Source organism: Electrona antarctica (assembly GCF_951216825.1).
Source record: "Electrona antarctica genome assembly, contig: SUPER_24_unloc_1, whole genome shotgun sequence".
NCBI lineage: Eukaryota > Metazoa > Chordata > Actinopteri > Myctophiformes > Myctophidae > Electrona > Electrona antarctica.
In genome coordinates, this window is record NW_027638775.1 from 62,501 (window position 1) to 77,500 (window position 15,000).

General features: G+C 43.8%; 1 protein-coding gene across 1 annotated transcript in view; it reads right to left on the reverse strand.

Moving 5' to 3' along the window:
• LOC306917692 (dystrophin-like) overlaps window positions 1-15,000 on the reverse strand; it is a gene marked incomplete at its 3' end in the record, with an annotated part of 361,506 nt that overhangs the window by 54,244 nt on the left and 292,262 nt on the right. The window contains exons 14-15 of the mRNA XM_079530601.1: window positions 11,448-11,598; window positions 3,019-3,138 (exon numbers count right to left, since the gene is read on the reverse strand). Of these exons, the coding sequence (XP_079386727.1) occupies window positions 3,019-3,138; window positions 11,448-11,598 (271 nt within the window). The remainder of the gene's footprint in view (window positions 1-3,018; window positions 3,139-11,447; window positions 11,599-15,000) is intronic.

Consider the following 15,000-nt stretch of genomic DNA (forward strand, 5'->3'; position numbering starts at 1 on the left):
ATATATAAATAATAGAGATGCAATGCAATGCAAGTGGATGGGAGGGGAATTCCGGTGCCGTCTCTATTATTTATATATCTATGCTCAAACCAAGTGGAAGTGTGTAGGACGAGTGGCGAGGAGCTAGTTTCAAAAAGGGGGTAGGGTTCAGTATCTTGCCCAAGGACACTTCGACATGTGGACAGGAGGAGCCGGGATTCGAACCGCCAACCCAGGGATCATTGGACGACCTGCTCTACCTCCTGAGCCACAGCCGCCAGCCGAAGGTCTTCAAGGGACAAGAAAGTGGCCACACATACTGATATAGCCAATACTTGCCAATACTTGATTTTAGGACACAGAGAATAAGTGAACCAACGAAACGGCAGACAACTGCTCATACCTGTCCCTGAAGAAGGCAGCTGTCTGCCGAAACGTTGGTTCACTTGCTGATTCGCTACATCCGAAAATCCGCCTTTAAGCAGACCAAAGGGAGAGGAAATGATCGCGAGACATGGCCAAAGCATTTCCGGGGGTCCCCAGACAAAAATGTTGAGAACCACTACCCCCCACCTCTTTATAACCCCCTTCACCTTCACTAAAGTCTCCCAAATTGAATTCTGCTCTACATTTTTTTTGGTGTGTGTGTGTGTGTGTGTGTATGTGTGTGTGTGTGTGTGTGTGTGTGTGTGTGTGTGTGTGTGTGTGTGTGTGTGTGTGTGTGTGTGTGCGTGTGCGCACAAGCATTCGCACACATATGCACGCACAGACGAGTACACACAAGGGCATACCCACAAACTTGGAAACAGACAGGCACGCATGCAGACACACACACACACACACACACACACACACACACACACACACACACACACACACACACACACACACACACACACACACACACACACACACACACACACACACACACACACACACACACACACACACACACACACACACACTTTTGGCTATGTTATATGATTTCAAGCTTTCATCCGTTAGCTATCACACAGAGAGGGAGAGAGAGAGAGAGAGAGAAGAGAGAGAGAGAGAGAGAGAGAGAGAGAGAGAGAGAGAGAGAGAGAGAGAGAGAGAGAGAGAGAGAGAGAGAGAGAGAGAGAGAGAGAGAGAGAGAGAGCGAGCCGAGCAGAGAGAAAGCAGAGAGCATGGAGAGAGTGAAATTGAAAGTGAAAGAGGCAGAGAAAGCAGGGAGAGTATCAGAGGGGTGCAGAGAACGACGCGCAAAATAATATCACACTGAAAAAGGAACTCTGAACAAAAAGGAAGATCGTGTTGAAGATGAGGAGGGAGCGAGGCACAGAGAAAGGATGAGTGGAGAAAGAGAGAGAGAGGGGGGAGTGTAGACAAGAGCGTGAAAGTTTACACCAGTCGCTTCTGGAACTTTTTCAGTTCAAGGATTTCAAGGTTTACTATTATATGTAACTCTGAGGGGATCCGGAGAACTCGCCAGTTTACCAACTCGCCACGATTTAGTGCATTTTAGTTTTACTTCACCTTCATGTAAACATTTAGACCTTGCATGTTTATGCAAAGGCTAAAAATGTGATTTAAATTAGCTATGTTATGTAGACAGATGTGCCATTATTGACCTGGCATCCTATAGTGTTTATATTTTCAATGTACAGAATATTACTTCAAAACTTTTATCCCACGATTGTTGCAACCCTGGGCGCTACACTCCCTCTACCAATCTGGGGGGGGGGGGGGGGTATGGGCACTGGTGACACAGAGGAGAGAACACGCCCCCCAGCGGGAATCGAACCCAGGGCCTTCTAGCTGTGAGGCGACAGCATTACTCGAAACAAGCTACATTTGATGCTTTTGTGAGACGCTGTAGTATGAAGTAAAATATGAAGGCCATTCATTTACGGGGAAAAAAATGAAAACACAAAACGTGTGAATAATATGGAGATAGCAGCGATATGTAAATGTAATATGTTTTTTTGCATATTGTATGGAAACTAACAAGAAGAGCTAAGGCTCCTACATCACACAATATGACAAGCGTAGAGGATTAAGCACGCGTGCACGCACACACACACACACACACACACACACACACACACACACACACACACACACACACACACACACACACACACACACACACACACACACACACACACACACACACACACACACAGGTTTGTAATTGCTGTACTTGTGAGGACGTCGACAGGCACATTTATGAATGCCTTGGCTTTTTTAAAGCCCCTCCCTCCCTTTCCTCCCCAAGTTAGTGTGTTGTCACTGCTGTTGTGTGCTACTGGTTGGCCTAACAGTGAGGAGCCCCCACCAGTGCCAACAAATATATATATTGTTTTTAATTATTACTATTTCAAAACAGAAAACATTACCAAAAAGCAAAAGTTTGCAAAATAATTTCATGAATCAAAAATCAATTTCAATTTTCCTTTTTGTAATTTAATGAAGTGCTTCACCACCCTAGCGCTGTTTTTGTCCGAATGCCATTTACACACGCACACACGCACACACACGCGCACACACACACGCACACAATACATTTGTGGAGTGCACAAACCTATTTTGCACAAACATTTTTACATGCACACAAATAGGCCTACCCACTTTCTCTCTCCATCGCACACACGCACACGCACACACACACACACACACACACACACACACACACACACACACACACACACACACACACACACACACAATACATTTGTGGAGTGCACAAACCTAATTACAGAAAAAAAGCAAAGAAAAATAGTTGCTCTGTTTTCCGAGTGACAGAAAGAGGGAGAGTGAGAGAGTGAGTGAGAGAGAGAGAGAGAGAGAGAGAGAGAGAGAGAGAGAGAGAGAGACAGAGAGAGAGAGAGACTCAAAGTCAATAGTAATTTGTGTGGTAATGAGTCATTTGTCTTCGCAAACAAAAACTAACAGCAAAGGCTGTTTGGAAAATGGTGTACATATACTCTCTCTCTCAGTGTGCATGTGTGTGCATGTGTGTGTGTGCGTGCACGCTTGGGGGTGCGTGTGCAGTACCTGCAGTTTGCCCTCCAGGGCAGCGGTGGCGCTGTCCCCGCTGGTCTCGTCCACGACCACCACCATGTGTGTCAGAGAGTTCACCCTCACCTGCTCCAACTCCAGGTCTTCCTGCAACAGCTGCAACACACACACACACACACACACGATATTTACATGATGGGTACAGGCATTAGTTTCGACATACTATTGACATTGTCATTAGAACGACAACCTACCTCAAACCCTAACCTAAGCATAACCGCAAGCACGGAGCAGTGCATGTTCGCCAACCTTAACGCATGTTCGCCAACCTTAACGCATGTTCATCAACCTTAATCCATTTTGGGCGGGAACCCCTTTTGGTGTTCTAAGCATTATGTTATGCTTTAGCTATTGAACAATAGCAGACCTACAAGCTCATAGCGCGGGCTTGTAGGTCTGCTATTTTTGAAAAATCGTGAAAATGTCCTGAAATATTTGAATATATGTTCTTTCAGAGCGAGTTTTTAACTCAAATCTTTGCTACTGAGAGGGTCCCTGGAACTACATATTTACAGATGGGGGTCGGCGGCCAATGTCATATATATTTGGGGTTCCTTGACATGAATATGTTTGAGAACAACTGACATAGAAACATGACATAACCCATGTATTTACCCATGTAAATACATGGGTTACATGTACAGTACATAGGGTTAGGTCATTTCTTTTAAAATTTGAATATAAACCTTCTCTTCTCGTGGGTCCCTGTCACAAAACATTTTCAGATGGTGGGTCCGTGGTCCAACGCCAAAGTCTGTACTAACTACATTGTTGGACACTTGTGTATCCCAAAGGTCAAATTAGCCTTTGTGATTTGGGGGGGGACGAACAATCACCTCAAGAACAGATATACAATTAGTGTAATATCACTTAACCCATTTTGACCTGAGATCAGATTCTAAAAATGTCTTCTACATCCTGACAGTTTTCTGAAAAAGCTATGTTTCTATGTCAGTCGTTCTTCGATTTTTCAAAAATAGCAGACCTACAAGCTCGTAGCGCGCCACTACGAGCTTGTAGATCTGCTATTTTTTTCAATAGCTAAAGCATAACATAATGCTAACACCAAAAGGGGTTCCCGCCCAAAATGGGTTAACCTAAACGAAACATTTTCAGATGGTGGGTCCGTGGTCCAACGCCAAAGTCTGTACTAACTACATTGTTGGACACTTGTGTATCCCAAAGGTCAAATTAGCCTTTGTGATTTGGGGGGGACGAACAATCACCTCAAGAACAGATATACAATTAGTGTAATATCCTGAGCACCATGCACCGTTCCATCGGGATTGGTACAGACCCCAAAGAAAAGCCAGAGTCTGTAACTGATTACAACCACACCAAGTGGGGAGTGGACATTTTGGATCAGATGGCACGAAACTACAGCGTCAGAGTTGGCACCAGTCGCTGGCCAGTGGCTGTCTTTTACAACATGCTGGACCTGGCTGCCATCAATGTGTTGTTCAAACAGTGCTTGGACAAACCGCAGCTCACCAGGAGGGAGTTCCTACAGGACTTGGCACTACAGCTCCGTAAGGAACACATGGATGAAAAGGACTCTGCGTCAGTGCCACCACGCACACCTCGGCGCCCGCAGCGCAGCGCACTGCAGCCGCTGCCGACCACACCACAGAACCAGCCTACAACGCCAAGAGCTGCCAAGAGGGCCCAGAATGGTCCACAGACACCAGACACCCCTACCCCCAAGAAGAGAAGGCAGTGTCAGCTTGACGGATGTGGAAACAAGACGCTAATCAGCTGCCATAAATGTGACAAACGGGCATGTGGAACATGCACTGGCACATTTACTATGACATGTGTCAAGTGTATCTAAGCGAAAGAAGAGAAAGACAACATTTTGTGTGCCATCCAGATAAATGTACAGAAACTAATGCCATAGGATGTTTTCCTGATTTTATGTCACACCTTGCATGCTTTATATTGTTATATTGTGTAACACTAAGAAACAATAAACATTCTTGAATTAACACAAAGTATTCATTATTTATACTGATTGAAAATAATGCTGCACATTCCTTGCTTGTGATGTAACACCAAACATAGGCCTACATGGTAATATTCGTTCAAAAACTATAGCCTACGGTACAAAATAAACATTTGATTGATTCAATACAGAAACGAGACGGTAAGATGCGCTGATATGAAATGCGCGACATAGGAACGTGGTATGGTATGAATATATAGCGCTCACATCGTCACTATAATTATAGTTTGGTAAACTGAAATGAAAAAGAAAATAACTTGAGTTGTCCTGTCAAATATATATAGGCTAATATGTGCGCAGCATTATATAGAAGGCTAGCCGCTCCCAAACTCCCAACTCCTTTGTCTGTAAACTTTTCTGATTTGCACGCACGCACGCACAGCTCTTTCCTTTTTTTGGCACAATCAATCAAATATATATGAATTACATCGATGTTTCCCCCTCTATATAAAATGACAATATATAACTAATGTCGTATTTCGTCTGAGCAATGTGCCTGGCTCTGGCAATAACGTGTGGTAGCCTATTTTATTGGCTCAATACAAAGTCGGACAGTGTTTGCTGCGCAAGGGTATTCAATATAGCGCTCACACCGTCACTATAATTATAGTTTGGTAAACTGAAATAAAAAATAACTTGAGTTGTCCTGTCTAGTTGAAACTGCTGCCTTGAATTCGTTGGAATGTAACATTTAGAAGACAATGGCAAGCCGTCAACGGGTGCAGAGAGAGGTGTGAAGATCATTAGACAGTGGGGGAGAGAATGGCCAATCAAATAGCACGGAAAAACACCGGTCAGCCTGACCGTTAGCCGTCATAGTAGTAGTGCATTTTTTTCAGACATCCTAGTGTTAACCCATTTTGACCTGAGATCAGATTCTAAAAATGTCTGTTTGAAAATTACAGTTTTCTGAAAAAGCTATGTTTCTATGTCAGTCGTTCTTTGATTTTTCAAAAATAGCAGACTATGAGCTATGAGCTATGAGCTTGTAGATCTGCTATTTTTCAATAGCTAAAGCATAACATAATGCTAACACCAAAAGGGGTTTCCGCCCAGAATAGATTAAATGCCGACATCTCATTTGGCTGAACAGTTGAAACACTTTTAAACCCATTCACATTGTCTTTGGCTTTTTAGGTAGTGATGCGCTGTCCATGGTACTGAAAGTCTGATACGCTGCATTGTAGCGGCTTCAGCACCACGGACAGCTCACAGCCCTTGGTCAGCTGACCGAGGGATAAAGGGATGTGACCGTTGTTCATGTGCTCAATCACTGGCCCACCGGGAGGTCGTCTGATTACACACAGCCTCTGTTTGACCGCCATGGCCTCTGAACTCTCACACCCTCCTTGGTGGACAGCGCTGTCTGTCTGCCAATAAACTGCACAGTCTCAGCTAAATTACAGATTATAAGACGAACATTGTAGGCAATATGGACGTAGAGTAAAGCTGGAAACAGCCCAATCCTACCGGGGAGAAGAGGTGTTAATCCATTTTGACCTAAAAATGTCTTCTACATCCTGACAGTTTTCTGAAAAAGCTATGTTTCTATGTCAGTCGTTCATAGCGCGCCACTCGGTGGCGTGCTATGAGCTTGTAGATCTGCTATTTTTCAATAGCTAAAGTATAACATAACGCTTAGTTAAAACACCAAAAGGGGTTCCCGCCCAAAATGGGTTAATCCCCATTTATACCGTCCATTTATACCGTCCATTTATACCGTCCATTTATACCGTCCACTTTTTCAATTTATTTTCCTTTTAGTGTGGTTGCTAATGGCAACACGCTATTGTTCTCTGCCCGAGATTGTTTTGCCAGCAAGGTGAACCTGCTCTTTGTTAACTTTTGCCCTTGAACAGAAAAGTGAGGCTTTTGGTCATGCCTCACACACGGTTGTCACTGTTGTCATGCTTCATGCTTTACATGGCATTACAATGTATAATATTAAATGGTGAGACGGAATTCAGTCCCCGAGTGGATTCCTCGTGCCTTGTGTCAGAGCAAGCACACTTGCAATTTCCCTAGAATTGCACATTTCCAGTTTTTTTAATTGCATCCAAAAACCTGACGTGGATGTTGGGAAAGCCTTGCCTTTCTCACTGTTCCGTTTTCCTTGGTTAAAAATAGGCTATTCTTATTGTTCTACTGTTAACTGTTTTCCTATTTGTATTCATTTATTTATTTTATTTTTAATTTTCACTTTTTGTACTGTGTTTGTGTCATGTGCCATGCGTCACGTGTCAACCTTTTTTGTTGCTTGTTTTTATGTACGGGCACAACAAATGGAAATATCCCATACATTAACCCATTTTGGGCGGGAACCCCTTTTGGTGTTAGCATTATGTTATGCTTTAGCTATTGAAAAATAGCAGATCTACAAGCTCATAGCGCGCCACTCGGTGGCGCGCTATGAGCTTGTAGATCTGCTATTTTTTGAAAAATCGAAGAACGACTGACATAGAAACATATCTATTCTTTTCAGAAAACTGTCAGGATGTCAGAAGACATTTTTAGAATCTGATCTCAGGTCAAAATGGGTTAAAATACCTTGAAGAATAGGACATGCAAACACGTTCCCTGGGGCTCCTCACATGCATGTAGGCGGTACGGCTCCCCCCGCTGTTCAGACGTGAACACAGCATGGTGGTCTTCTAATTGCTACTCTAATGACTACACCCGTTAGCTTGATTGATCGATCCGTGGGATGTTTGTAAGCGCTAGCTAGACATCGCTAGATGTCCCTTCACCCATGTGACAAGCTATGCTATACTTGTACATGCACGTACGCACACACACACAGTACTGTAGGTGACAATTACCAAACACCAGAAATACCACTGAAAATTAGCGAGTGAAGCGAGCAGGTATGCGCGCACGCACGCACGCACGCGCGCACGCACGCACGCACGCACGCACGCACGCACGCACGCACGCACAGATGTCGTTGATTAATACATGTGTATTGTGTGTGTGTGTGTGTGTGTGTGTGTGCGTCTCAGCAGGCAGGTGAAAAAGCTTCCCTCTCTTAACCGATTAAAACCAGGAAAGCATCCGTGTCATTTTAAATCAGGCTAAAAAATATTATTATTATTATATATATATATATATTTTTTTTTAGTGACCGTTTTTAACTCATATGTTTGCGTCTTGGGGTCCCTGGAACAGAATATTTTTGATGGGCGGCAATCATTTTGGGGGTCCTTGACAAAAAAGGTTTGAGAAACACTGAGATAGAAACAAACCGTAGGTTTTTAGAAGACGTGTAGAGTCGGCCTCCGGTCTTAATGGCTTAATGTTCTTTTCTCCAAAGCTTTCCAATATGCAGCTCTTTCAAAGTTGATGTGCAGCGTACAGTACGCAGCCCAATAAATGACTTATCCCCCAAAACAGGCTCCTGAACACAGAATGAAACCGTTCTAATGAGGTATACGGGGGCCAACCCGTACCCGTACTATAGCTATGCTATCTATCATGCACACACACACACACACACACACACACACACACACACACACACACACACACACACACACACACACACACACACACACACACACACACACACACACACACACACACACACACACACACACACACACACACACACACACACGCACAGAGACACATGCACGCACGCATGAACACACACACAGAGACACACACATGGGCACGCATGCATGCACACACGCACAGAGACACACACACGCGCACGCGCACGCACACACACACACACACACACACACAGTGCCATTTTAATCATTAATTTGCATTATTTACAACACTCGGTGTGATTTGCTTCAAGTGGTGCCCCGAGAGATGAATGGACAGGGATTGAAACATATTTCAGCGGAACAGGTAGCGCGAACAAGGAAGTATGTGCGCGCGTGTGTGCGCATGTGTGTGACACTGTGACCCCTTTTCCACCGGTTGGTTCCCAATGGGAACCAAAAGTTCTTTTTGGTTTTTAGTCCACGAGCCAGAGCTCCAAAATTGGTGGGCAAACTATACCCTATATTAAATTGTTTATAGGATCAATACAAGTAAATTAATACATGATAACCCTTCCACAGTAGTAGCTTTTTCATATTTTCGATTATTTTGCATATTTTCCTACATAATGCCTCATTTGCATATTTAAAAATGTAAAATTTGTAATACAATAAATCATCGTCTTCGTGTAAGTACTCAATTGGGGAAGTTTAATGGTGATAACAATCTAATATAGGTATAGTTTTGCCCACTCAATTCATAATTAACGTTTCAATTTTGGAGCTCTGGCTCATGGACTAAGAACCACAAAGAACTGAACCGGTTCCCATTGGGAACCAACCGGTGGAAAAGGGGCCTGTGTGTGTGTCCGTGTGCGCGTGTGCGTGTGTGTGTGTGCCTGCCTGCCTGCCTGCCCACACATGAGAAACTATAAATGGCTCCGTCAAAGGCACCACTTACTTCAAATTGGGTGTGATTTAATATTTTCCTTTCCTTTTCTTTAAACCACCTAGCTGCCACCTGCAGTTATCATTTTCAACAAGCAAAATTCACCAATAATTTATGAGCAGTCATTACTCAGTATAGATAGGTACCATCTGTACAAAAATAAAATAAAATAAAAAACTAACAGAAAGCATTATATTTGACAATGTTCACACTGGCAGTGTTATTGTCGCGCTGACATCCTGCACAGAGAAGCTTCACAAAGAAGAAAAAAGTACTACAATTTTTTTACTCAAGTAAAATGCAAAATGTACTTGTCTTTGAAAATAGCAGATCGGCTATGTTCAAAATAGCCCACGTTTAAACAGGGCTGAAGTGGTCAATGCATGTTTTGTAATAATAAAATAAGTAACTAGCAACCGAAGTTTTCAAATAATTGTAGTGGAGTATAAGAGCATAATATTTGCCTCTGAGAGTAGAAGTAAAAGTATTGAAGATTTTAAATTCTCCAGTAAAGTACAGTACTTACTTACTTTCCAACACTGCTTGATGCCTTTTACCGTCTTAAATTAGATTTGTGTGCATGTTGGACGACTGCCAATATGTCAGAAGCACTTAAGGTAAGATGAGAGTGGTGTAGCCCCTGGTCCACTGCGTTAGCGAGCTCTCTCTGACGCCCTGCCAGGAACGCCTCCGCTGCACACCAACAAAACAATTCCACCGCCGACTTTAGTAAAAAAATAAACTAAACTACTTTGTTTACTCATGGAAACAAAGACATTTTTGTTGTGTTGTTTTAAGTCTATTCTCCAGACAATAGACTGTCAACAACACAAAACAGTCTTTGTTTCGGTGAGTAGCAGCAAAGTAGTTTTGTTTATTTTTTTCACTAAAGTCGGACCCCCCGCACGGCAGTGGAATTGTTTTGTCGGTGGGAAGCCAGGCGTTTATGGCAGGGCGTTAAGAGAGAACTCGCTAACGCATTGGAACAGGGCTAGGAGTGGTGCTCCTGTTGAGCCTCGGGGGTCATTTGGTTTGACCTTATAATAATAATAATAATAATAATAATAATCATCATCATCATACTATAATTCAGTCAATGTCTGTCTGAATGTCTGTCTGTCAGAAACACCGCCGTATCTCCTCACCGCCTGCACCAATCGCTCCCACTTTTCACACAGGCATTGACCATAATAATATGGAGGTCTTAACGAAGCCCTTTTTCCAATTTAACAAATTATAAATGAATAATGAATGTATTAGTGAATTAAAAATGTGAAAACGCACCCAGGGCGCAGTACCCCCCATGGCCACAAGGGGGGGGGGGGGGGGGGGGGGGGGGGGGCAATATCTCACAACGGGTAAGGTAATAATAACGGATTGCATTTTTATAGCGCTTTTCCAAGTGCTCAAAGCGCCTTACAATTCATTCATACATTGGGAGGTGAAGCGGCGAACAGTCGACGCAGGCGTCCTCACTTCCCACATTCACACACCAACGGTGGCGAGCTACCATGCGAGGCACCGACCGACTCATTGGAGGCAATGTGGAGTTCAGTGTCTTGCCCGAGGGACACTTCGACAAGTAGACCCACGGATCATTGGACAAAGTCAAAGTCAAAAGTCAAAGTCATACGATTTGTCACACACGTTACCGCAGTGAAATTTGTTCTCCGCATTTGACCCATCTCTTGGAGCGGTGAGCCGCAGCCAAGGAGCGGTGAGCTGCAGCGTGCGCCACGCTCGGGAATCATTTGATTAGTAGATTTGACCCCCAATCCAACCATTTGATGCTGAGTGTCAAGCAGGGAGGCATTGGGTCCCATTTTTACAGTCTTTGGTATGACCCGGCCGGGGATCGAACCCCGACCTCCCAGTTTCAGGGCGGACACTCTAACCACAAGGCCACTGAGCTGGTCGACCTGCTCTACCTCCTGAGCCACAGCCACCTTTGCATGATCAAGCCTACCTTGTGTTCCTCAACTTGGTGTTTGACATCCTCCAGGTCGGGACCCAATGGCTGAGCCCCCATGCGCTTGATCCGCCCCTCCGTCACGTCCAGCCAATCGGTGAGCTGCTTCAGCTGCTGGTGCTGCAGGTCCATGAGGACCTCGTGTAGTCTGGGGTGAGGAGAGGAGGAGAGGAAAACACGGCTTTATACCATACCAGTTTGTCCATGAGGACCTCATGTAGTCTGGGTGAGGAGAGGAGGAGAGGAACACTCGGCTTTATACCGTACCAGTTTGACACTTTATACCGTACCAGTTTGACACTTTATACCGTACCAGTTTGACACTTTATACCGTACCAGTTTGACACTGGGCAGTCAAACTAGTATGGTATAAAGCCCCGGAGGACTAGTGGTATTGATATACTACTTTAAAATAGGATTTGATATACTACTTTAAAATAGGATTTGATGTACTACTTTAAAATAGGATTTGATATACTACTTTAAAATAGGATTTGATATACTACTTTAAAATAGGATTTGATATACTACTTTAAAATAGGATTTGATATACTACTTTAAAATAGGATTTGATATACTACTTTAAAATAGGATTTGATATACTACTTTAAAATAGGATTTGATATACTACTTTAAAATAGGATTTGATATACTACTTTAAAATAGGATTTGATATACTACTTTAAAATAGGATTTGATATACTACTTCTGGAAGCCAAACCACTGAGATAACATTTCATATTGATATTTCATAATTCAGAATGAGTATTCACTTCAGTAAAATGTATAAAACATAAATGTTTGAAGATTATAATTGCTAAATGCATTGTTTATTTCCTATTGCATATAGAGGATCTTTGCTTTGAGAGAACATGTTGTACCTTTGATAATTGGTGTGCATTGAAATCAGGTGTAGCTTATATTGGTGATTAGGGAGCTGCTTTGATCAGAGTGACAGTAGAGGCAGTCAGTGGCAGAACAGTTTGGAGTTTGGAAGCACACAGTTTTCTTACCGTCGTCGTCCTCACACCTTTGTAAACCTGTGGAACTTTCTTTTGTGTTTTTTGAGAAGTATAAGTCATTTTTACCACTGTTTGGACTGAATTATTTTAATACAAGAAGAGATTTGTTTTTGGGAATATTACAGTGAGTGAACGAGTAAGACACATGCTTCCAGTGGACAATGTTCTAGTGGATTTAAACCTCTACACCAGGGGTTCTCAACGTTTTTGGCCGGGGACCCCCGGAAATGCTTTGGCAAAGTCTCGGGACCCCCGTCCTGCCCCCTCCCGACCCCCAATATAAATTGACTGCTACAATAACCTTAATAATAGAGACAATACACCATAAATAAATACTGAAACCAGATGGTTTATATAATCATATGGGAAAGGTGTGCATGTACTATGTGTACTATATGTAAACTCTTCATTTCCATTTTTCCAGCCATTCAGTTACAAAAAAAAAAAAGGGGGGGGGGGGGTTAATTTGGGGACCCCCCAAAATAACTCGGCGACCCCCCGAGGGGTCGCGACCCACGGGTTGAGAACCCCTGCTCTACACTACTTATTGACACTACTTCTGTGCAAATGATCATAATAAGCAGAGAGGAAAGCTATTTTCCTCTCGCTGTAGCAGAGAAAAAACAAGTAAAGTTTCTGTTTACTAAAAGCACTTGTTCCCAGAGCACTGCACTCCTGCCTTAAGGGCAACTCTAGGTAGTTAAAAATGAGGTCTCGCAAAACTCTAAAGCTTCGCCAAGTGGCAATGGAAAGTGTGCAAGAGTCATGAAATAAGGTCTCATTTTGAATACATGTACTTCTGTGTGTACTCACCGCTCCCCTGTGGAACGAACAAATGGCTTTTGGTACTTTGACATGATCCCCCGTCGAATTAACCTTGTTTTTTAGCAAAGAGGCAACATCCGACAGGCCTTGAGCCGGCCCTAAATAGGCTCTATGCGCACAGAATAAGTCTCACCACTTTCGGGCCACCTTCCCTACCCCTTCACAGGTGTAACCGATGATACTAATTAAGGCTCTGTTCCATCCTGGTCAAACGGAGTCACGGTGCTGCTATTGTGAATGTTAACGCTCGCTGGAAACACTCTGCTACGCCGGTCGGTCTCAAAGTGTCCTTGAGTGGGTTTCCAAATGTGCTTGTATACAGGTACGTTCTTTTTTTAAACTGACCTCACAATGGTGCGGACTTGCTCAGTAAATAAGTGCCACAGCAGGTCACGTCGAGGGAATGAGCCAGAAAACGGAATTAGATTTTCAGCTTTCCAGCATGGAGACAGCATCAAGGAACCCAGATTGACGAGTTTACAAAAAGACGTAGAATGGCTTGGATCGGCGCACGGGCGCAGAGACATAACATTCAACAAAGTATCTAAGCACAGCCGTGTTTGTTCACAACATTTTCCTTGTCCTTGTAATGTATTTGGGCCCGACGTTCTTTCTATCCATCCTGGTGTTGGTTCACTATGTTGTCGCCAAGAACGAGCTCAATATTTACAAAAACATACCACCGTCACTCTATTCTGAGTGATGTGGGCTAGAATTTAATGCCCACGAGAGGGCCGTCCCTAGCTTTTCAGACACCGCCCTCCTCTTGGTGACGTACACGTTTTCACACGCTATCGGGACATAAAGGATCAGAGATATTATAAGCAGGAGCCTGACCATTCAGTGCTTTAATTAAGATCAATTCTGAAAGTCACAGGTAACCAGCGAAGGGCAGCGAGGAGGACTGGTGCACTCACTGTGCTCACTGTGTGTGTCAAAAGCCGGTTTGTGTCACTTGCTGTGTTTGAAAATATTGCTTGCCGATACTCAAATATAGAGCATTGCAACAATCAAGTCTGGACTCTGGAGTAGATGACGATGTTCTGCAGCAATGAGGAAAGGCCTGACTTTTGCAAGGTTTCTCAACTGGACAATAAAGCACGATTGAACTACCACAGTCACCTGGGTGTCAAATAACAGGGAAGCTAGAGTTCAACTGATTCATAACAAAGAGTAATTACTACTTGTCATGAAAACAAGCCCAAAATGACATAGTTATATTTTACCAGCTGCACGCACGCACGCACGCACGCACGCACGCACGCACGCACCATAGAGTATATAAAAGGATAGAGACTGATCTGGCGCGAAGCTCCGCCCCCTCCGCTATTCATGTCAGTGGAAGTTGCTCAGTGGCGTTTTGAAGCACCCGGAAGGACCGTCTCAAAACGTCTACTTCCGCATTGGACCACCACATTGTGGTGGTCCTATGCGGAAGTGCAACCGAGCGCTCAATGTTAAAGCCCGGCTGCACGGGGTTTCCCGGTCATGAATCCACGGGTCCGCCTGTAGTCCCTCCTCCTACCACTAGGGCACAGTGCTTCAACGTTGAATAGCCTCACTGGCCCCTTGGCACGCACGCACGCACTAGCTGCAATGCTATCCCATTGGCTGAAAGGACGGCTAGAGTCAAAAAGTGTCCGGTTGCCTAGAGACGAGGCAGCCAATCAGAAAGATAGGTGACTACGGCAGCCAATGAAATG